This window comes from Podarcis tiliguerta (genome assembly GCF_965153285.1).
Source record: "Podarcis tiliguerta genome assembly, chromosome: 8".
In the NCBI taxonomy this organism is placed as follows: domain Eukaryota; kingdom Metazoa; phylum Chordata; class Lepidosauria; order Squamata; family Lacertidae; genus Podarcis; species Podarcis tiliguerta.
Genome location: NC_139541.1, coordinates 70,649,466 through 70,670,959, shown reverse-complemented (window position 1 = coordinate 70,670,959; position 21,494 = coordinate 70,649,466). Strand labels below are relative to the sequence as shown.

General features: G+C 46.3%; 2 protein-coding genes across 3 annotated transcripts; both read left to right on the top strand.

Moving 5' to 3' along the window:
• The first annotated feature begins 328 nt into the window (after nucleotides 1-328).
• LOC310684034 (free fatty acid receptor 2-like) lies at nucleotides 329-12,439 on the top strand. 2 transcript variants are annotated; one of them, XM_083454441.1, is made up of 3 exons: nucleotides 329-414; nucleotides 8,832-8,923; nucleotides 10,288-12,439. In XM_083454441.1, exon 3 carries the CDS (start codon nucleotides 10,299-10,301, stop codon nucleotides 11,343-11,345), a length of 1,047 nt encoding a protein of 348 aa, XP_083310567.1. In that variant the 5' UTR covers nucleotides 329-414; nucleotides 8,832-8,923; nucleotides 10,288-10,298; the 3' UTR covers nucleotides 11,346-12,439. The 2 variants fall into 2 exon arrangements, with proteins under 2 accessions (XP_083310567.1, XP_083310566.1); XM_083454440.1 differs by having other exon boundaries at nucleotides 335-414; nucleotides 8,836-8,923.
• On the top strand, nucleotides 1,947-3,119 carry LOC310683552 (free fatty acid receptor 2-like; the record flags this gene model as incomplete). Its single annotated transcript, XM_083453486.1, has 1 exon — nucleotides 1,947-3,119. One exon carries the CDS (start codon nucleotides 1,947-1,949, stop codon nucleotides 3,117-3,119), a length of 1,173 nt encoding a protein of 390 aa, XP_083309612.1.
• Nucleotides 12,440-21,494: the final 9,055 nt, after the last annotated feature.

The window sequence follows — 21,494 nt, the reverse complement described above, 5'->3', positions numbered from 1 at the left end:
CACTGCAATTAATACAGTAAAAACTTTGGAGTCTGCAAAAAAGAATATGAGTCGAATATGCCCATTACCCATATACAGCAGTTAGCACTGATGAGTAAATTGCACCACCAAAAAAAGAAACATTAATCAAGCTAAAACAAACCACAGAGCTCAAAACAAACTCTCTGGCCACCATCTAGCCGGAAATTGTTTGCTAGTGAGGTTTTTTTTTCCTTTATCAACTTTAAGGAGTAGGTTTATTCTCCATATCCTCCAAAATACCGCAGACTTTCTTTCCCTGGACAGATGCTTCAGTGAATGTAAAATCTAGTCTCTTTGGTTTTGCAGTACACTCTTCTGACTGATCACTGGATTATCTCTGGAAAGAGCTTCATCTTGGCGAACAGACAGGGGTTCCTGAGTGGCAACGCAGGTGTAAGTGTTTCCTTCCTTTATTTAACGCAATCAGAATTGGGTATACATCTTTTTAAATTATTCACAAAATACAGTGGTACCTCGGGTTACAGACGCTTCAGGTTAGAGACGCTTCAGGTTACAAACTCCACTAACCCAGAAATCGTACCTCGGGTTAAGAACTTTACCTCAGGATGAGAACAGAAATCATGCAGCGGCGGCGCAGCGGCAGCAGGAGGCCCCATTAGCTAAAGTGGTACCTCAGGTTAAGAACAGTTTCAGGTTAAGAACGGACCTCCAGAACGAATTAAGTTCTTAACCCGAGGTACCATGGATGGATGTCATTGGACTACAAATCCCATCATCTCTTGGCCACTGTGAGAATATAATGCTGGCCCACTGGCTTGATTTAGCAGCCTCATCTTATCTTGTTAACATCATTGGCTATGCTGGCTGGGATTGATGGGTATATAGTAGTCCAGCAAGCTCTGTAGCGCACCATATTGGGTACTCTTGTAGTAAACTGATGGTGGTGTCTTCACTCCTTCTCTGAAGGTTCCAGTTCTTCATCAAGTGTCAGCCTAGAGGGCTTCGCAAGGGGATCCTTGATACTGGATTCAGAGGTCTCTGCCTGCTCCTCTGTCTTCTGATTCATCCTCTCAGGTTTCAGTGTTTGGCACTACCTCAGGGCTAAGAATGGCACCCTCCAAACACAATTATTTTGGAGAAGGATTTAAAACTTCCTGAAGCCAACTTGAAGGCGCAGAAGCCCCGTCGGATGTTCAGCTTCTGAAAGAACATTCAAAAACCGGAACACTCACTTCCGATTTTTGATTGTTTGGGAGCCGGAACATTCAAATCCCAAGGAGTTCGGGAGCTGAGGGACAACTGTATAGTTAATGGGGAGGAGGCAGGACTAAAAGATACCATGGTGATCCAAAACAAATCAGATGGCTTCCTAGAAGTCTGGATACAAGTCAAATTTTACAGTTGGTACCAACCCAAGATAGAGATATATTGTCATCTCCATGTCTCTGGAAGGACAGGGTACAGAAAGAGGTCGCATCTATCTCATACATTTAAAGCACTCTAATTCTCCTAACTAAAGAAGAGATGTGTGTGAGAGAGAGAGAAATGAAAAGTTTCACAATGATTATTGTTATTTACTTTATGTTTATTTGAGGTATTCATACACTGCTCAGTCATTAACATTTCTAAATGGTGTACATAACGGTGTTTTGAGGTGCATATGTTTTAATTTTACTAATCCTAATTTTACTAAGGATAAATTTCAAATGGTAAATAGTGATGTTTTCATGCAAGTTCATCTACATTTTGTTCTCCAGTTTATATTTTGCTCTTTCTCAGTGTGCTGCTACGTCTAAGGACTGATGCTATAGAAATTATTCTGACTCAGAACATGCTGGAAGAAATGACCTCAGCCTCTGAGTGACACCAGGAGAGGCTGCAAGCATATTCTGCCCCCTGGTGATTTCCTTGAGGGATAGGAATCAGGCTTCCGGATATTTTAATATCCTTCCTTTTACAGCAGAATGGCCACAAAGCCTCTTATCCTTGTCATCTACATCGTCACCTTCCTGACTGGCCTCCCTTCCAACCTGCTGGCTGGCTACGCCTTCCTGAGGAAAGTGCGCCAGAAGGCAACCCCCATGGATGTCTTCTTGCTCAACTTGACCATCTCTGATCTTATCCATCTGCTGATTTTGCCCTTCAAGATGGCAGAGGCCTCTTCAGATGTCCCCTGGCCTCTCCCTGACTTCCTTTGCCCCCTCACCAACTTCTGTTTCTACAGCAGCATTTACAGCAGCACCCTCTTCCTTACAGGGGTCAGCATAGAGCGCTACCTGTGCATCGCCTACCCCATCAAGTTCAAGTCGGAACGTAGACCGACCTATGTAATAGTGGCCAGTCTCTTCTTCTGGTTTCTGGCTTGTTTCCACTGCACCATCATCTTCACTGTCCAATACCACCCCGAGGCCCAACCCATGTCTCACAACTCCACATGTTATGAGTCATTCTCCAATGGCCAGCTTAAAATCCTCCTCCCTGTCCGACTGCAACTCTGCATTATCCTCTTCTTCCTCCCTTTCATCATCACCCTTTTCTGCTACATTAGGGTCATTTGCATCCTGACCTCCTTGCCCCACATCAAACCCCAGAGGAAGAAACGGGCTGTGGGCCTGGCAGTGGCCACTCTGCTCAATTTTGCTGTTTGCTTTGGGCCCTTTAACATCTCTCACCTTGTGGGCTACATTCAGTTCTGGAGCCCTGAATGGAGGGTGTATGGCTTCCTCCTCGGCTCTTTCAACAGCACTTTGGACCCTGTCATCTTCTACTTCTCCTCCACTGCCATCCAACAAACCTTTGCTCACTGCTGGCAGGCAACGCACTGCAAGCTGCTGACTCTTGTGTCCCAGTGGTCTTTGCCTTGCTGCAGGACTGCTGGAGAGCCCGACAAAGAAGCAGGAGAAGGTGGTATATCGACATCTGGTGAACTGGCAGGGGCCGCCATCCCTACGGAAGCCTCCTTTGTCCAAACTGCAAGGGCCTGTGAGATCAGAGCCTTGAGCCCCCAGCAAGTGCAAGTGCTTCACGCAGGACTACGAGGCTACACAGAAGCCACCCTACATTGCCCAGAGCTGCAAGGGTATAAAGAACAGAACGGCGCAGATACAAATCTTCCAGATGGGTCAGATCTTTCCTAAATGGGAACTTTAACCTGAAATCGTGAGCGCGAACCTTGACATTTGAAATCTGAGACCTTGGGAGGTTGCTGTGGTCCAGATCATCTTCACCAGCATCAAAGATGTGATTGTGTAAGTGGGTGGCAGGACAAGCCCCACGCGCTTTGCTGCCTCCTTCCAATTCCATGTATAGAAGGCAGTTGGTCTGGCGTTTGGAGAGCCAGTGTGGTGTAGTGGTTAAGAGTGGTAGTCTCGTAATCTGGGGAACCGGGTTCGCGTCTCTGCTCCTCCACATGCAGCTGCTGGGTGACGTTGGGCCAGTCACACTTCTTTGAAGTCTCTCAGCCCTACTCACCTCACACAGTGTTTGTTGTTGGGGAGGAAGGGAAAGGAGAATGTTAGCCGCTTTGAGACTCCTTAGAGGGAGTGGAAGGTGGGATATCAAATCCAAACTCTTCTTCTTCTTCTTCTTCTTACCTCAAGACTGGCGACAGGCAGTCTTCCACAACATCTGGGGGTGAAAGGGTAACTTAGAGCAGGCCATATATGGCACTCAGCTCTCTCCACCAACACTTTGGCACCGCTCCCTACCACCCAGGATTTGTCATCTGATGTAGCCAACCCTTGTCTGTGGTTTTTCATACTTTGCAACTTCAAATGACCTCTTTCCGTGCCAGTTTGCTTGTCAAACTTATTTCCTCTCTTGAACATCAACTTCCTCCTGATCACACTTGGAAATGCTGATTTTTAACTTACGTTAGCATAAGGAAATACACAAACAAATTGGAAAGTTAATAGAGGTGTATTAAAATAAATACATTGAAGTAGTAATAGTTAACCACCACCACCACAACACTGGAGTATATATGATAGAGGACAACATGGGTGAGGGGAAAAAGAGAAAAGGAAGGGGGGAATGCAGAAGAGCAGTCCAAGTATTTTGGGGTCCTCTGGCAAACAACCCAACACTCTTTGGAGTAGGCCCCTGGGGGTGGGGTTGGCAGCAGTGAACACATTACATTTTACAGACATTTGTCCATCATGACTGATTTCGGGGGGGGGGGGGCGGGGGCATGATCATGATAAGTTTCCGTGAAGTCCCAGGTTTCTTTAGACCACAGTTCCACATCCTTCTTACTAATGCATCTTTCCCTGTGACCTATGTCAGAACTCGGTTCTCAAAGAGATAAAGAGGACCTGCAACCTCTCTATCTCATCTATGCCTGGGTTTAGATGAAGTTCAAGATGAAGCTCTTGAAGCTGAAGGCTTGCAACACAGAAGATGTCTGATATGCATCCATCGTTTGGAAACACCACTCCAGTACAGGAACGATCGAATTTGCAGACTCTCTTATAGTGCAAACACTTGGGTTTTTATTAGATTTCCCATTTCCTCAGCCTTCTGAAAACTTTCTGGATCTAATCGACAACAGGTAGTTCCACATGTCAGGAAGGATCGACTAATTTAAGTGCTGCCCGCCATCCCTGCAATGTGGTCCACCGCAGACTCAATAAATCTCCTTTTTCTCATACCTGTCTACAACTGCAGAAACAGTGACATTTATCAAGGATTTGGTAGGTCACTGTCCATGGTTGTGATTGGCTTGATGGGTCTATGGGGTCTGCAGGCCAGGCCAAAATTAAAATGAGCCAATTGCATTGATGGGCTAATAAAATATATATGACTTGAAGGGACACAAGCATCGCAGATGATCATTACTTATTGAAGTAGGGATGTATTTGCTGATACTGGCAGGGCGTTAGATCACGGCTGAGCAGGAGCATAGCTGGAACAACATCAGGTATAACAGGAGCAATGTAATATGTCTAAGTGCCAATTTTTCATATAATGATGCACCATGTCCCATCCTATGCCTTTCTGAAGATAGTAACCAATCACAGTGCTTCCTAGTACCTAGGACAAACAGGGTCAGAAAATACAGACACTGACTTTGAAGAAAACCATTTGCAAGGACCACAAGTCAGGATTTCTATGTTATGGTCCAAGAAAAAGGAATGGGAGGAACTTCACTCTGAGGAACAGGCTGCTCTGAGTCTGGTAGATCCGACCCAGGCAAAAGCTAACATGTTTTATCAAATCTACAGAAACTCAGAGTGTGTAATGTTTATAAACTATGGTCTAGGTATCAGATCATAAGATATCACTTGTGCTATGCTGTAAAAAAATAAAAAATAAAAAGTGTACGTGTGTGTATTCTGCAACATTAAAGGGTTGGGGAAAGAAATGTACAGTGGTACCTCGGGTTAAGAACTTAATTTGTTCTACAGGTCCGTTCTTAACCTGAAACTGTTCTTAACCTGAGGTAGCACTTTAGCTAATGGGACCTCCCGCTGCTGCTGCGCCGCCACCGCGCAATTTCTGTTCTCATCCTGAAGCAAAGTTCTGAACCCGAGGTACTATTTCAGGGTTAACGGAGTCTGTAACCTGAAGCATCTGTAACCTGAAGCATCTGTAACCTTAGGTACCACTGTATTTGAAAATAAGCAAATGGGAGAAAACATTTCAGTGAAATTGTCATAGGTGGAGCTCACATTACTTTTGAACCAGACAAAGAGATTGAGAGTCTTTTATTTCATTTTACAAAAACAGTATCTCCAAGGGTTTGAATTCTGTGTAATTCCCAAGTGCCCACGCTTCCTGAAAACCCCATAGCATCATCTGTTAGGCTTTTCTGTAAACTCAAGAAACTAGGAAGCCAAGTACAATGCACCTGACAGCTGTCCAGTGTTATTTTATATATATATTACCCTTAATGAAATCACTGCTGAAAGTTTTGGTAAAAGGTAAAAAGAATAAGGTAAAGGTAAAGGGACCCCTGACCATTAGATCCAGTCGTGACCGACCCTGAGGTTGCGGCGCTCATCTCGCTTTATTGGCCAAGGGAGCCGGCGTACAGCTTCCGGGTCATGTGGCCAGCATGACTAAGCCTCTTCTGGCAAACCAGAGCAGCACACGGAAATGTCGTTTACCTTCCTGCCGGAGCGGTACCTATTTATCTACTTGCACTTTGACGTGCTTTCGAACTGCTAGGTTGGCAGGAGCAGGGACCGAGCAACGGGAGCTCACCCCATCGCGGAGATTCGAACCGCCGACCTTCTGATCGGCAAGCCCTAGGCTCTGTGGTTTAACCCACAAAAACAAGATCAGCGAGTGCACCAGTCTCTGGAACTTGGTAGCCATCCTACCCACTCTCAGTTGAAACCCACCATGAGGCAGTTCCTTCCATGGTGTGTGTTGCTGTTTTTCAGATCGGGAAGGGCGGGCAGCCAGGAAGATTGCAGAGCACTGGGAAGATGCTTAATAGAAATAAAGGCACATACACATGAAGCATCCTTGGGCACCTTGCAACAATAAGGTGAGATCAATCCCACAATTATAAAGAAAATGAGGCAGAAAACAGATAAACACTGGCCAGGCATGTGCCCTGGGGAGACCACTTTAGGCTGCTAACACAGCATTTTGACTTCACCCCCCCCCCCCCGGGGGAACACTCCATGTATCTCAAGACAGATGGATACCAACAACAAGGCTGAATATGTTATAATAATAATTCTTCCTATGTGGTGTTCTTTTGGCCTAATTAAGTTCTTAATGTTGTTGCTCTTCTTTATCTTAATTGCCACATTATTTTCCCCTGTAAATGCTTTCCTTTTTAGGTGAGGGTTTATCCACATGGGGACCTTTGAGGGAATTTATAGTTCCTATATCCACTAGCCCACTGTCATTCCTAGTTTTCTTATGCAGCTCATTTAATGTGGGTAGCAGTCGGTGTCAGATTCACATACAAGCTAAACAAGCTATAGCTTAGGGGCTCACTCTCTTGGGGGCCCCCCAAATAAATTAAAGTGGGGGACCTGGATGTACACTTCCAAAATATAAGATAAAAAACAAATAAAATAAAATCTACATACAGCAACAGACTTTTGTTTTGTGTAGGCTCCTATGATGTAAGTAATGGGCCCCACCTGCTACCCTGCTCCCTGAAATATCACTGATTTGCTCATTTCTATATATGGGGTGCCTATATTCTGCATGTGCAAATGGCTTTAGATACCTATTAGATCCACAAATTACCATATAGCATATATTCAACACACAAAACCAGCAACTATTTGTTGTTGACAAAGGACAGCTGGACATATAAAGAGCCCCATTACCTTCAGTAGCTTAGGGCCTCATCAAACCTAAATCCAGCCCTGGTGGCAGTTCATGACACTCATAAAGAAATTATTTTATCAGCTTCATATTTTCCAAGATGTCTTTGGCCAATTGAAATTGTGAGTTAATGTCTTTCTCCTCCCCCTGCTCCACTCTAGGTAGGGGAACCTAATTCTCTGATTTAATATGGCACTTCGCCTGCTCATTCACCTGCTTTAACATGAAATTGACTAGCTTCCCTCATACCACCCATTCCATCCTACCAGTAGCAGGTGCTGTTTCACCCAAAGCCATCTCCATAGCCAAGCTACTGACATATTCTTCCCAATTAGCCTCTTGTGCTACACACTTGTAGTCAATAGACCAGTCCAAATTGCGGGCAGGAAGCGATGGAGATATGCATTTATTGACAGCGGGTGGCGCTGTGGTCTAAACCACTGAGCCTTGGGCTTGCCGATCAAAAGGTCGGCGGTTAAAATCCCCGCAATGGGGTGAGCTCCCGCTGCTCGGTCCCAGCTCCTGCCAACCTAGCAGTTCGAAAGGACCCCCAAAAGTGCAAGTAGATTAATAGGTACCACTCTGGCAGGAAGGTAAACAGTGTTTCCGTGTGCTGCTCTGGTGTCGGTGTTCCGTTGTGCCAGAAGCGATTTAGTCATGCTGGCCACATGACCTGGAAATCTGTCTGCGGACAAACACTGGCTCCCTCGGCCTGTAAAGATGAGCACCTCAACCCAAGAGTCATCTGTGACTGGACTTAACTGTCAGGGGTCCTGTCCCTTTATCTTATCCCTTGGGGGGAAGTAGTTGGCCATTTTATTTTGTCTCCTTTCTCTTACATGTGCAGCATTCTCAGATACAGGTAGTGCCCCCTGTTTCTTGTATCCTTGCCTCGTAAGAACCATTACTCCATGTTATTCACCCACAAGGCTGGCGAGGCAAATGAGCAGACGTGCAAATAAAATGTCCTCACAGGGACATCTGAGTGTTTGGCTTGCAGCATCAGCATCCTCTGCTCTATCCTTCAAGGTCCTCTTACTTCAGGGTGGGGTGGAGTGAAACCTTACCTCTTTTAACCAGGGTTCATGTGCTTTGCTCATCCTTGGGGTAATCCAGAGCAGTCAATATGATGATGGAAAATCCTCTTGGATATATTGTACTCCTCAGGGCCTCATATTATATTGATTTCAGAACTGCAAACTCCTAAAGACTCAAAATACACTGCAATTAATACAGTAAAAACTTTGGAGTCTGCAAAAAAGAATATGAGTCGAATATGCCCATTACCCATATACAGCAGTTAGCACTGATGAGCAAATCGCACCACCAAAAAAAAAGAAACATTAATCAAGCTAAAACAAACCACAGAACTCAGTACAAACTCTCTGGCTACCATTTAGCCGGAAACTGCCTGCTAGTGAGGTTTTTTTCTTTATCAACTTTAAGGAGTAGGTTGATTCTCCAAATCCTCCATAATACCACAGACTATACTATCTTTCCTCCCCTGGACAGATGCTTCAGTGAATGTAAAAATCTTGTCTCTTTGGTTTTGCAAGGCAGGCTTCAGACTGTTCGCTGGATTATCTCTGGAAAGTGCCTCATCTTTTCCTTGGCGATCAAACAGAGGGGTTCCTGAGTGACAACACAGGTAAGTGGTTCCTTCCTTTCTTTAATGCAACCAGAATTGGGTATACCTCTTTTAAAATTATTCACAAATGCATACTATGGATGGATGTCATTGGACTATAAATCCCATCGTCTCTTGGCCACTGTGAGAATATAATGCTGGCCCAGCAGCCTCATCTTATCTTGTTCAGATCATTGGCCATGTTGGCTGGGATTGATGGGTATATAGCAGTCCAGCAGGCTCTGTAGAGCACCACGTTGGGTACTCTTGCAGTAAAATAAGGAGTCACAATCAAGTTCTTTAATGGGAATTAACTTATACTTCTGAAAATTTGAAAGTTTTTAAAAAAGAGAAACTGCCCAGAACTTGTTGGGCAGGATTTATACCTTTTCTGAACAATGCTGTCAAATGAAGGAAGAACCTGAGAAGACACATGCTGGGATAGACCAAAGATTTGTCTTATTTAACATCTTATTTCTCACAGAGGACAAGCAGAGAATAGTTCCATGATGCCACTATACCTAGCAACTAGTATTCAAAATACTTATGGTGCCATGGATATTGGAGGTCCTAGATACTGCTCATGATTAAAGGTAAAGGTACCCCTGCCCGTACGGGCCAGTCTTGACAGACTCTAGGGTTCTGCGCCCATCTCACTCAAAGAGGCCGGGGGCCAGTGCTGTCTGAAGACACTTCCGGGTCACGTGGCCAGCGTGACATTGCTGCTCTGGCGAGCCAGAGCCGCACACGGAAACGCCGTTTACCTTCCCGCTAGTAAGCGGTCCCTATTTATCTACTTGCACCCGAGAGTGCTTTCGAACTGCTAGGTTGGCAGGCGCTGGGACCGAACAACGGGAGCGCACCCCGCCACGAGGATTCGAACCGCCGACCTTTCGATCGGCAAGCCCTAGGCGCTGAGGCTTTAACCCACAGCGCCACCCGCGTCCCTCTGCTCATGATTAGCAGACCTCTATTTCCATCTCCTCCATTTGTTTTTCCAAGCACTAGCTTCCATTCGTATGATGCAAGGTAGTTCTCAAATTACATTTGGCACATATCTGAAATTCGGCACTTTAAGGAACTCAAGTTCAAATACATCAGACATTTATAAGATTCAGGTTTGATGTTCGATTGTGAAAGTTAATCAAAGACAACTTAAATCCTTCAGCTTACTTCTTAATTTGAAGACAACAATTTTGTGTGCCAACTTCCATTCCTAAATCAAACTTGATGGGCAGGATATAAAGTACTACATGATTAAGGTGGTTGTGGGCAGACCAAGACTGGTGGCGCAATACCCCATTCATCTTAATTGACCAGCCTCCTCTGCTCACACTGGTATACAGTTCCTGGTAGGGACTTACCATCTCTCCCTTTTGTTACAGACTCCGAGAAGATGGCACATAAGGGTGTGGTCCTTGCTTTCTACATCTTCACCTTTCTGACTGGTCTCCCTTCCAACCTCCTGGCCTGCTACACGTTCTTCAGAAAAGTGTCCCAGAAGCCTGTCCCCATAGACATCCTCCTGCTCAACTTGACCGTGTCTGATATCACCCTTTTGCTTTTCCTTCCCTTCAAGATGGCGGAAGCCACCTGGGACATGAATTGGCATCTCCCTGTCTTCCTTTGCCCCCTCACCAACTTCTGTTTCTACAGCAGCATCTACATCAGCACCCTTTTTCTGATGGGGGTCAGCGTGGAGCGCTACCTGTGTGTCCTCTACCCTGTCAAGTACAAGTTGAATCGCAGGCCAATTTACGCAATAGCAGCCAGCCTCTTCTTCTGGTTGTTGGCCTATTCCCACTGCAGTATTGTCTACATTGTCCAAAACCGCAACACCACCATGCTGCCTTCTGACAAAAACTTCTCATGCTATGAGAAGTTCTCCTCCAGCCAGCTCCAAATCCTCCTTCCGGTCCGGCTGGAAATCAGCCTTCTGCTCTTCTGGCTACCTTTCGCCATCACCCTGTTTTGCTATATCAATGTTATCCGCATCCTGGCCTCCCTGCCCAACATCCCATCCCATAAAAAGAAACGAGCCATGGGCCTGGCTCTGGTGACTCTGCTCAATTTCACCATCTGCTTCGCTCCCTACAATACATCCCATATTGTTGGCTTCATTCAGAAGCAAAGCCCTTCCTGGAGAGTGGATGTTTTCCTCCTCAGTGCCCTCAACACCACTTTGGACCCGGTTCTCTTTTTCTTCTCCTCTACTGCCATACGGCGGACTTTTTCTAGTTGCTGGGTTGGTATGTCCAAGAGTCTCTGGACCATGGTGTCAGCCTGCTGCTCTCCTTGCTGTAAAGTTCCTGGAGATGATGATGGTGGTGAAGAAGACGCAGGAGCTGGTCAAACTCTTCCAAATCTCCCAAGTGAATTGGCACAAGCCAGGGATTCCACTCTTTGTACCAGCCGGCAAAGGTCAGGGATATCTGAGCACTGAGAACATACTGAAAGATGTTCCCTGCACATAACAAGACATGTGACTCTAAAACATGCCAACTGAAATGAACCTTTACACACCTTCAAAAGTTTCGAATAGCCCCGAGCAGATTTTGACTTTGAAACCATGAATTCAAACATTTCAAGCTTGCATTTTGAAAGAGAAATTATTGCCCCAACATTCTCAGACACCTTGGATCTTCCAGTTTGTTTGTCCATTTGTTTCTGCAGGTATCAACTATGAGATCACATCAGCCAGATGCTTCCAAACATTCTGCCTTCAGAGAAACCTTTCTACTTATTTCAGAGGGATTACCTAGAATACATGGCACATTTGTAAGGAACACCAGCTATGTCAACTGAGTTATCTAATTTCCCTGTATGCACCCAATAACTGTCCAAAACATTCAGAGTTGCCAGTTTGTTTTCATACCCTTCTCCCCAGCCTTACCTTTATTGGCATTAGTGTCAACTCCTGTCTGTGAAATTGTAAACAGGCTGATTTCTCCAAATCAAACTCCTACCTTTAAAAGCACAAGAGCAGTTCAGGTCATTTTTGGTCAGTTGGCTGAGGACAACTGATTCGTCTCGGCACACACAAGAGACAGACAGCTCTGCCCCCCAGCTATTCTGTGCTAAGGACGGGATTATCACTCCAACTCCACTCTTCAAATGATCAATCTGATGGTCATGAAGGGAACAATTTGTTTCCCCACTAAGGTGCTGTGCTCTAGCTCTGTGTCTACTTTATTTATTTTTCTCTTATCTGCTGCCACCATCCAAATCAGTAGTGGGCAGAAAAAAATTCTTGAGAGCTGAATCAGACCCTCCCCCTCCAAAAAGCAAACAAACCTGGGGAAGAGGTTAGCCTGCATTAAGAGTGCCAATTCTATGGGACCAAGGTGTATTTGGGGGCCCTGATATCTATTGGGAGGAGCTGGGGACCCTCAATGTCGAGTGGGTGGAGGAGGCATGGCAAGGAGCCAAATGTGGTGCAGCTTCAGTGGCCAGCTCCTCCTGAGTGTGAGAAAGGAGGAGCTGCCAGCCAGTGATGGCACACTATGCTGGGCTCCGCACTTGGCCTCCTCCCCATGATGTGGCTTTGGGCATGCAATGCACACTGGGTGTGTGCACCACATGCAATGCACACTGGGCCCTCTCAATCTTGGGCACATGTGACCTGCATTAAGTAAATCCATATGTTGAATACTATTTATTGTATTGAACTTAGTGTTTTTTAATGGCTTGGTTGTTTCCTTGTACGTCTGCATTTGGGAGTGTTTGGCTTTTTTACCTAGCAAGTTAGAAATCTTAAATAAAATAAATTGTATATGAAACATTTTCTGCAATTAAATATTGTCCCCATACTTGGAAGGAAGATGGAAGACCGTGTTAAAGGCCACAACTTTACTAATTAGAACTCTGAGAAGACAAAAATAAATAAATAAAAATTCCTTCCAGTAGCACCTTAGAGACCAACTAAGTTTGTTATTAGTATGAGCTTTGGTGTGCATGCATCTGAAGAAGTGTGCATGCACACGAAAGGTCATACCAATAACAAACTTAGTTGGTCTCTAAGGTGCTACTGGAAGGAATTTTTTTATTTTGTTTCGACTATGGCAGACCAACATGGCTACCTACCTGTAATCTGAGAAGAAATGTTGGAGGCAGCATGTTTCAAAGGCCAGTTGCTGAGAATCAGAAGTGAGGTACTCAGATCCTACTTTTGGAGTTCCCAGAGACATCTGGTTGTCGACTGTGAGAACTGGATGCTGGACTAGATGGGCTGTTGATCTGATCCATCAGCCTCTTCTAATCTTCTTAATACAGGTCCCCAGCATCTCTATTTGTGGGCCTAAACTTAATGAAGAGGTAGAAGGGAGAATCCCTTCTCTTCCTCAGGTAGGTGACATGGCCCTGACTTGTGGAGCAGCATACTACTAGGGATAGACATTCTGTCAATTTTGGATTCTCCTTTTCCCAGTCCTAAATTCAGATTTCCGTATCAGTTTATAATTTCTGTATCAGTTTATGATTTATTTATTTTATTTATTTTATTTATTTTAAAACCTCACTAAAAAAACTCACCAGCAAATCTATCCTAAAATATACACCTTTGCATGCAATTTCCCGAAATATAATTCAAGTTTGTATGTTATTTTCACTATACAGTGGTACCTTGGGTTACATAAGCTTCAGGTTACATATGCTTCAGGTTACACACTCCACTAACCCAGAAATAGTGCTTCAGGTTCAGAACTTTGCTTCAGGATGAGAACAGAAATCGGACTTCGGCGGCGCGGCGGCAGCGGGAGGCCCCATTAGCTAAAGTGGTGCTTCAGGTTAAGAACAGTTTCAAGTTAAGAACGGACCTCTGGAACAAATTAAGTACTTAACCCGAGGTACCACTGTACATTTTTATGAACACTTTACTGTAGTATATGCATTTTTTGTAAATGTACTTGGCTGGAAAACTACATTGCAAAATTCAGCAAAGTGCCAATTTTGCAGGATTTCAAAGAAATCTGCTTTGTGTATTGTACCAGGAAGTGCAAATCATCTAGTAGGTTCACATTTAAACTCCAACTGAACCAAATCCCACCCACCCCCACTCCTCCATACTACACAATGGCAGATGGGTAGGCTAACAAAATAAGCCAAAGGCGGGGACAGTGCCACCATTAAACAGGGCAGCACAGAATGCTCTGCAATTGGCTTCAAAGCAGTTGGGAGGAGTCTCCCTCCCTCCATGCTCACAGACAAATCTCAGAGGGATGCATTCAATGCATCTTCCATGTAGGAACAGAGCAGGCTCGCCCCTGTTGCACTTCCAGCTTAATGTTTGTTTTGCAGCCCTTGTGCTTGCTCCAGAAAGAGGGGATCAAATAATAGGGGTGGGAGAAAATTCAGTTCAGCTCTGATTTAAAGCTGACTCTATTAAATTCACAAGACCATCCTTCAAAATTCACACAGCCGTACTTCAAAATTCACACTTCTCTGAATTTTGCAGTGCAGTTCGCCAACCAAACCATGTTTACAAAAATGTATTTATTAGAGGAAACAGCTTACAAAAATTTGTACATTAGTCAAATGTACTGCATAGTCAAAGCTGCATAGAAAGTGGGATTTATCTGGGGATATTTTCACTAAAATGCTGGTGAATTTGGGGAAATTTTTAAGAAAACAAATGCATATTGTTGCAACACATGAAGAACTGAATTAAGGTTGGGAAAAGTGAGAAACTGAGAGAACTTAAACTGACATCCTATTTCTAACAAGGAACAGGCATGAGTTTTGCAGATGTGAGCTCTTTCTTGGCAAGCTGGAAATACCACTTCTTTCTTGTGGTCTGGTGGTTGGGGTTAAGGTCGGTAGCTGTTCTGCCAGCCCTGGCATTCAGATCCTTTAACCGCAACTTGATGCATGAAGCAATATTAAAGTTTTCGCAACTCAAGCTGCTGTTAAACCACAAGAACAGGCCAGACTATATATTTGTTGCTGACATCCGTCTGTCTTGAGAGGCATTGGAGGGCAGCTCTGGGGGGCGAAGTCAAACATCTGGGATAGCAGCACCAAAGTGGCCTCCCCAAGCTGCAAATCTGGGCAGTGCGTATGGAGGTCCCTGGCTGCCCAGACGACAAGACCCTCCTCTTGACCTCACTGATGTGTCCAAAGGAATGCAAAGCAATATATTTGGCACTAACTTGGCTGTAGAAGTTGTTGGAAGGAGACATACAAGCCACCATCCAACCATCTTAAGGACTATACTCTGGATACGTGCAGGCTTAAGCCTTTTCCTCTCCTGAAGTTATCCCGCAAGGCAGCAGAAGTTTAGGGTTAGAGTTTTCCTTCTCCTGGATAGGCTACCTTCCCAGGTTGATGAGCCCCACCTGTCTCTCACTCCCCTCTGCACTATGTAAGTTCCATTGGAAGAATGTCCAGTTGCCCAGTTATATCACTAAGGCCACCCTAAAATACCCACCAAAATCAATAGCTGTCCCAGCCTACTGAGCTACAAGGCTAGTGGGGTTCTTCCAGCACGAGAGAGAGAGAGAGAGAGAGAGAGAGAGAGAGAGAGAGAGAGAGAGAGAGAGATATGGAATGCCAAGTTACAACTCTGCCAGCTTATAATATTCACTTGCTTAAGTCCTGCAGGGGATTAGCAAACCATTTTGCACTATCTTGGCTGAGAGGTCCAGACAAGAGACAACAACAAATGACCCAGAACTCACAAAATTTGCTAAGATTCACCAACAGAAATGTACAAAACAGAATGCAGTCAAGCAAAACTGAGAGAATGTTTTTGGGGCTAACTTCTAGGACTTGCTCTGCCTCAGGGTAGGGAATCTTTTCCATCCCAAGGGCCACTTTGCCTTCTGAGGGCCACATGACAGTGGTGGGCAGGTCCAAAGGCAAAGGGGGATGGAAAAATGAATGCAATTCTTGCCTTTATACAGCCAGATAATTTCTTTTTCTTCTTTTTCACATCATTTTTATTAGTTTTACATTAATGCTTCCCATTACAATCTCTCCTCTTATATTATATTATACATTTTGGCTTTTTAGGGCCCTGACTTCTTTCAAACCTTCCTTGTGAGTTTCTATCTTTCATTTCAAATTTCTGCATTTTCACTATCTATGTTTTCAATTTTACAGCCAGATAATTTCTACCCAGAATCACACTCCAGGCAAGCAAGAGTAATTATCAGAATTGAAGGAAGCAGTCCAGACAGACAAAAGCACTCAATGAGGATGTGAAACAAAGTTTGTGAGTGGTGTGTCCTTAGGAGAAGGGTCATGGTTGAGGAAGGGGGGTGTCCTGGGGAAGAATCTTGGGGACCAGACAGGAAGATCTGGAGGGCTGCTTTTGGCTCCCAGGCTTGAGGTAGGTCAGCTGATCCAAGTAGGTCTATCAGATAGGCAGGCTAGATCACCCACACAGCAAAAGAGGAGGATGTCTAGGAAAATACAATACAGAAATCCAAAGTCTGTCATAAAAGCACCAGGGAGTCCAGCTTCCTCTAAATACAGTCATACCTTGGGTTACAGCTGCGTCAGGTTGCGTTTTTTTGGGTTACGGACCGCCAAAACCTGGAAGTACCAGAATGGGTTACTTCCGGGTTTCAGTGGTCATGCATGCGCAGAAGCGCTAAATCATGCTTTGCGCATGTGTGGAAGTGCCGAATCGTAACCCGCACATGCGCAGGTGCGCAGACGCGGGTTGCGAACGTGCATCCTGCACGGATCATGTTTGCAACCCGAGCATCCACTGTACAACTGAAACCGAAAGTAATTAAAGACAGACGTGCATACATATTTATAGGGCTTCCTCCAGAAAACAGAGAACAAGACTCTTTTCCCTGTGCCTATTCTTATGGTTGTGCAACATCACTTGTTGTGCAACTATGGAATAAGTGTCATGGGAACTATGAGAAAAAGTCTCTGATACAAATAGTGACATGAAATAGTGACCTTCCTCTTTCAGCAGACCTTCCTCTGTCTGCGGGTACGTATGTGGGAACTATTTCCAACTGCTTTTCTATGGAATTAATTTTTAATGGTCATATTGTTTTTATATATGGAATTGTTTTTCATTATTGTATATACGACACTGTTTTTCATTCTTTTTAACTTGTTTTCTGGTTTTAACTTTTGTTTGTTTGTTGGATAACCGCAGCACAAGGTCTCTCGCTTTCTATCTGCATCATTCTTCAAAGGCTGCTTCTTATTTGGAGGCTGGATAGGCTTCACTGTATGACTCGGCTACAGATTCTTACTGTGTGTAAGTACCTGTGTGTACCTGTGTTAGATTCAGGCAAAAAAAAATGACTACACATTGTCCCCTTAAATATAGCTCACCCAACAGGTAACTAAATCATGTGGCTGGGTTGGCTTGCCAAAACAGAAAAGTGCTCAGCGGATATCTAAAATGATACAGTGAGGGGGTTTCTGTAATGTCAATAGTCGGGGAGTTCCAAAGCTACAATAAAGGGCATCCAGGGCAGCTGTCTACCAGCTCCATCTGATACGCAGGCTGAGACCCTACCTGCCCACGGACTATCTTGCCAGAGTGGTGCATGCTCTAGTTATCTCCCGCTTGGACTACTGCAATGCGCTCTACATGGGGCTACCTTTGAAGGTGACCAGGAAACTGCAGTTAATCCAAAATATGGCAGCTAGACTGGTGACTGCGAGTGGCCACCAGGACCACATAACACTGGTCCTGAGAGATCTGCATTGGCTCCCAGTATGTTTCTAAGCACAATTCAAAGTGTTGGTGCTGACCTTTAAAGCCCTAAAAGGCCTCAGTCCTGTGTACCCGAAGGAGCGTCTGCACCCCCATCGTTCAGCCCGGACACTGATATCCAGCGCCAAGGGCCATCTGGTGGTTCCCTCATTGCGAGGAGTGAGCTTACAGGGAACCAGACAGAGGGCCTTGTCGGTAGTGGCCCCCACCCTATGGAACGCCCTCCCTTCAGATGTGAAGGAAATAAGCAGCTACCGTATTTTTCGCCCTATAGGACGCACCGTCCCATAAGACGCACCTAGTTTTTTGGGGGGGAAATAAAGGAAAAAAATTATTTCCCCCCCAGGCGCGGGGTTGGGGAAGCCCGAGCTTCCCCCGACCCCAGCCCCCAAACAGGCAGCTCTCTGCAAGCCGTGGGAGCCCAGTGCTGGCTCCCGCTGCTAGCGGAGAGGTCCGCGAAGCCTGGGCGCGCTGAGCTCAGCGCGCGCAGGCTTCGGCATGCAGGCACCTCTCCGCCAGCAGCGGGAGCGTTCCCGCTGCTAGCGGAGAGGTCCGCGAAGCCTGGGCGCGCTGAGCTCAGCGCGCGCAGGCTTCCGCATGCAGGCACGTCTCCGCCAGCAGTGGGAGCGCTCCCGCTGCTAGCGGAGAGGTCCGCGAAGCCTGGGCGCGCTGAGCTCAGCGCGCGCAGGCTTCGGCATGCAGGCACCTCTCCGCCAGCAGCGGGAGCGTTCCCGCTGCTAGCGGAGAGGTCCGCAAAGCCTGGGCGCGCTGAGCTCAGCGCGCGCAGGCTTCGGCATGCAGGCACCTCTCCGCCAGCAGCGGGAGCGCTCCCGCTGCTAGCGGAGAGGTCCGCGAAGCCTGGGCGCGCTGAGCTCAGCGCGCGCAGGCTTCGGCATGCAGGCACCTCTCCGCCAGCAGCGGGAGCGTTCCCGCTGCTAGCGGAGAGGTCCGCGAAGCCTGGGCGCGCTGAGCTCAGCGCGCGCAGGCTTCGGCATGCAGGCACCTCTCCGCCAGCAGCGGGAGCGTTCCCGCTGCTAGCGGAGAGGTCCGCGAAGCCTGGGCGCGCTGAGCTCAGCGCGCGCAGGCTTCGGCATGCAGGCACGTCTCCGCCAGCAGCGGGAGCGCTCCCGCTGCTAGCGGAGAGGTCCGCGAAGCCTGGGCGCGCTGAGCTCAGCGCGCGCAGGCTTCGGCATGCAGGCACGTCTCCGCCAGCAGCAGGAGCGTTCCCGCTGCTAGCGGAGAGGTCCGCGAAGCCTGGGCGCGCTGAGCTCAGCGCGCGCAGGCTTCGGCATGCAGGCACCTCTCCGCCAGCAGCGGGAGCGTTCCCGCTGCTAGCGGAGAGGTCCGCGAAGCCTGGGCGCGCTGAGCTCAGCGCGCGCAGGCTTCGGCATGCAGGCACCCCTCCGCCAGCAGCGGGAGCGCTCCCGCTGCTGGCGGAGAGGTCCGCGATGCCTGCATTCGCCCCATAAGACGCACCCAGATTTCCCCTTCATTTTTGGAGGGGAAAAAGTGCGTCTTATAGGGCGAAAAATACGGTATCTTATCTTTAAAAGACATCTGAAGGCAGCCCTGTTTAAGGAAGTTTTTAATATTTAATGCTGTATCATTTTTAACACTCGATTGGGAGCCGCCCAGAGTGGCTGGGGAAACTCAGTCAGATGGGCGGGGTATAAATAATAAATTATTATTATTGTAAAGGAGTAGCTCCGTGCTAATGCCGAACAGCCAGCTTGCTGCACTTGCAGCAAGTGAACATTGCGCAGATCTAAGTGATCAAATCAGCACGCCATCTGTTTGTTATTCTCCTATGCATCATTTGCCATACTGTAGCACTGTGTAACCCACTGGTGTGCATTGTTTAATGACTCTGTACATGCTGAGTAAGGCAGCTGAAGCAGAGAGCAGCCAACATAATGGACAGTTAGCAGGCCTCATCTTAGCCACACTGAGGTATCTTTTGTGTGTAAGACCCTGAACCTCTAAGAACAGTTAATGAGGATCCCCTCATAGCTTGAAAATGAGTTTTGAATTTCCCCAGCACTGCAAGTTCCTTCTCTGTTTGTTTTCTGTATGTTAGAAAGAGCTGTAAGTTTCAGCTTCCTGAGATGTCTGCCATGGAGCTTAGGTGATTTTCGGTCTCCATCCAGCAGACAGATCGAGCTTCAGGAAGTGGTTTCGTGGTGGCACAACCTGAAAGACAGAACCTGGGGAGAAGGATGCTCTGTACATAGAATAATAGAATCGTAGAATTGTAGAGTTGAAAGGGATCCAGAGGAACACCTACCGTATTTTTCGCTCCATAAGACGCACTTGTTTCCTCCGAAAAAGTAAGGGGAAATGTGAGTGCGTCTTATGAAGTGAATGGCACTGCGCAGAGAGGGAGAACTGTGCAGCGCCCCTTCAGTGACGCACCTGTCCTGCGAAGCCGGAGGAGGAACAGAAGGGGCTCCTTCGGTTCCTCCTCCCACTTGGCTGAAGGGGCAGTGTGCAGCTCTCACTCTCTGCACAGTGCCTGTCCTGCAAAGGAGAGCTGCCTGGGGGAGGCTGTGCGCGGCTATCCCATAAGCCAGAGGGATCACTGCGCAGTGATCCCGCTTGCTGTTCTGGCTTATGGGATTCAGAATGTTTTTTTTCTTGTTTTCCTCCTCCCAAAACTAGATGCGCCTTATGGTCTGGTGCGTCTTATGGAGCGAAAAATACAGTAGTCCAAGCTCTAGAACAGGAGAAAACAAGTTTGCTCCATCTTCCCTGTAACAGCCCTTTATATATTTGAAGACGACTAGCAAATATCCACTCTGTCTACACACACACACACACACACACACACACACACTAGGGGAAAGTGTGCACAAAAATGAATATATTATAGCAAACTGCATGCAAACATGCTGATATATTTTCTTGATTTTTTTTTCTAAATCACAAATTGCTGCGGAAATATGGAACACCCATTTTTCAATTTTAAACCAAGAGCACCAAAACTGAGCAGTCCTTCCATCTCCATCTCTTAAAAAATATTTTTTTAATCATTTCCAAAGGGGAAATTCTGTGAAAGGGGTTCATGCAACTTTTTCCCATCTGCAACCTCTCAGCCATTTCTGATTGGGGCAGTCACAGAAGTTAATTTGTTAGAAAGGATGCGTAATGTAGCAAAAGCATGCCTCTGTGAAGGGGTGTTAGCTCTCATTACAGGACAAATTGGACTGTTGACATGGCTTTGAAGGTGTGGAAGAAGAAGGATGCTACTTTTCTGATCTATCTGTGGTTAGGCAGAAAAAAGTCCTAGTAGCAGCAACTTAAAGCCACAAAGTGTGTCCTTTCCTAGCAATTTCCCTGTAATTTGCTCAGAACATCCTCCTCCATTTCCTTAATTGAACCTGGTTCCAAAACACACCTCTTCCCTCGGCAGTTCTCGCAAGCAGGGATGGGAGAGGCAGAAGCTGGCTTTGAGAGTGAATAATAGAATTGTAGAGTTGGAAGTGATCCTGAGGATCATCTTGTCCAAAACATTGTGATGAAGGAATCAAATAGCATAGGTGGGGAAGAGAAGGAAACTAGATGCAAGGACTGGAAGGCCAACATTTCATTATGGACGATTATGGGTCTTGTGGGATTTTCAGCTAGACTGCTCCAGAAACACAGGAGCTCATCTAATTCTGCCATGTTGGGGAGTGGGGAGGGAAATGGAAAAGCTTAGTTAAAAAGAAGATTGGAGAGGGTTTCATTAAAGGTTTGCACAATGGTTGGCTTTCAAAGTGACGTTGAAATCAGTTTCCTCCCCCTCTGCCACAGGGTTTCCAGTTTATTTGTTGCTATTTATGATGGGTTCCTTTTTCTGCAAATGACCTCACTTCCTCCAGATTGTCTCATAAGGACTTGCACTCTCGTCTGTTGGACAGATGC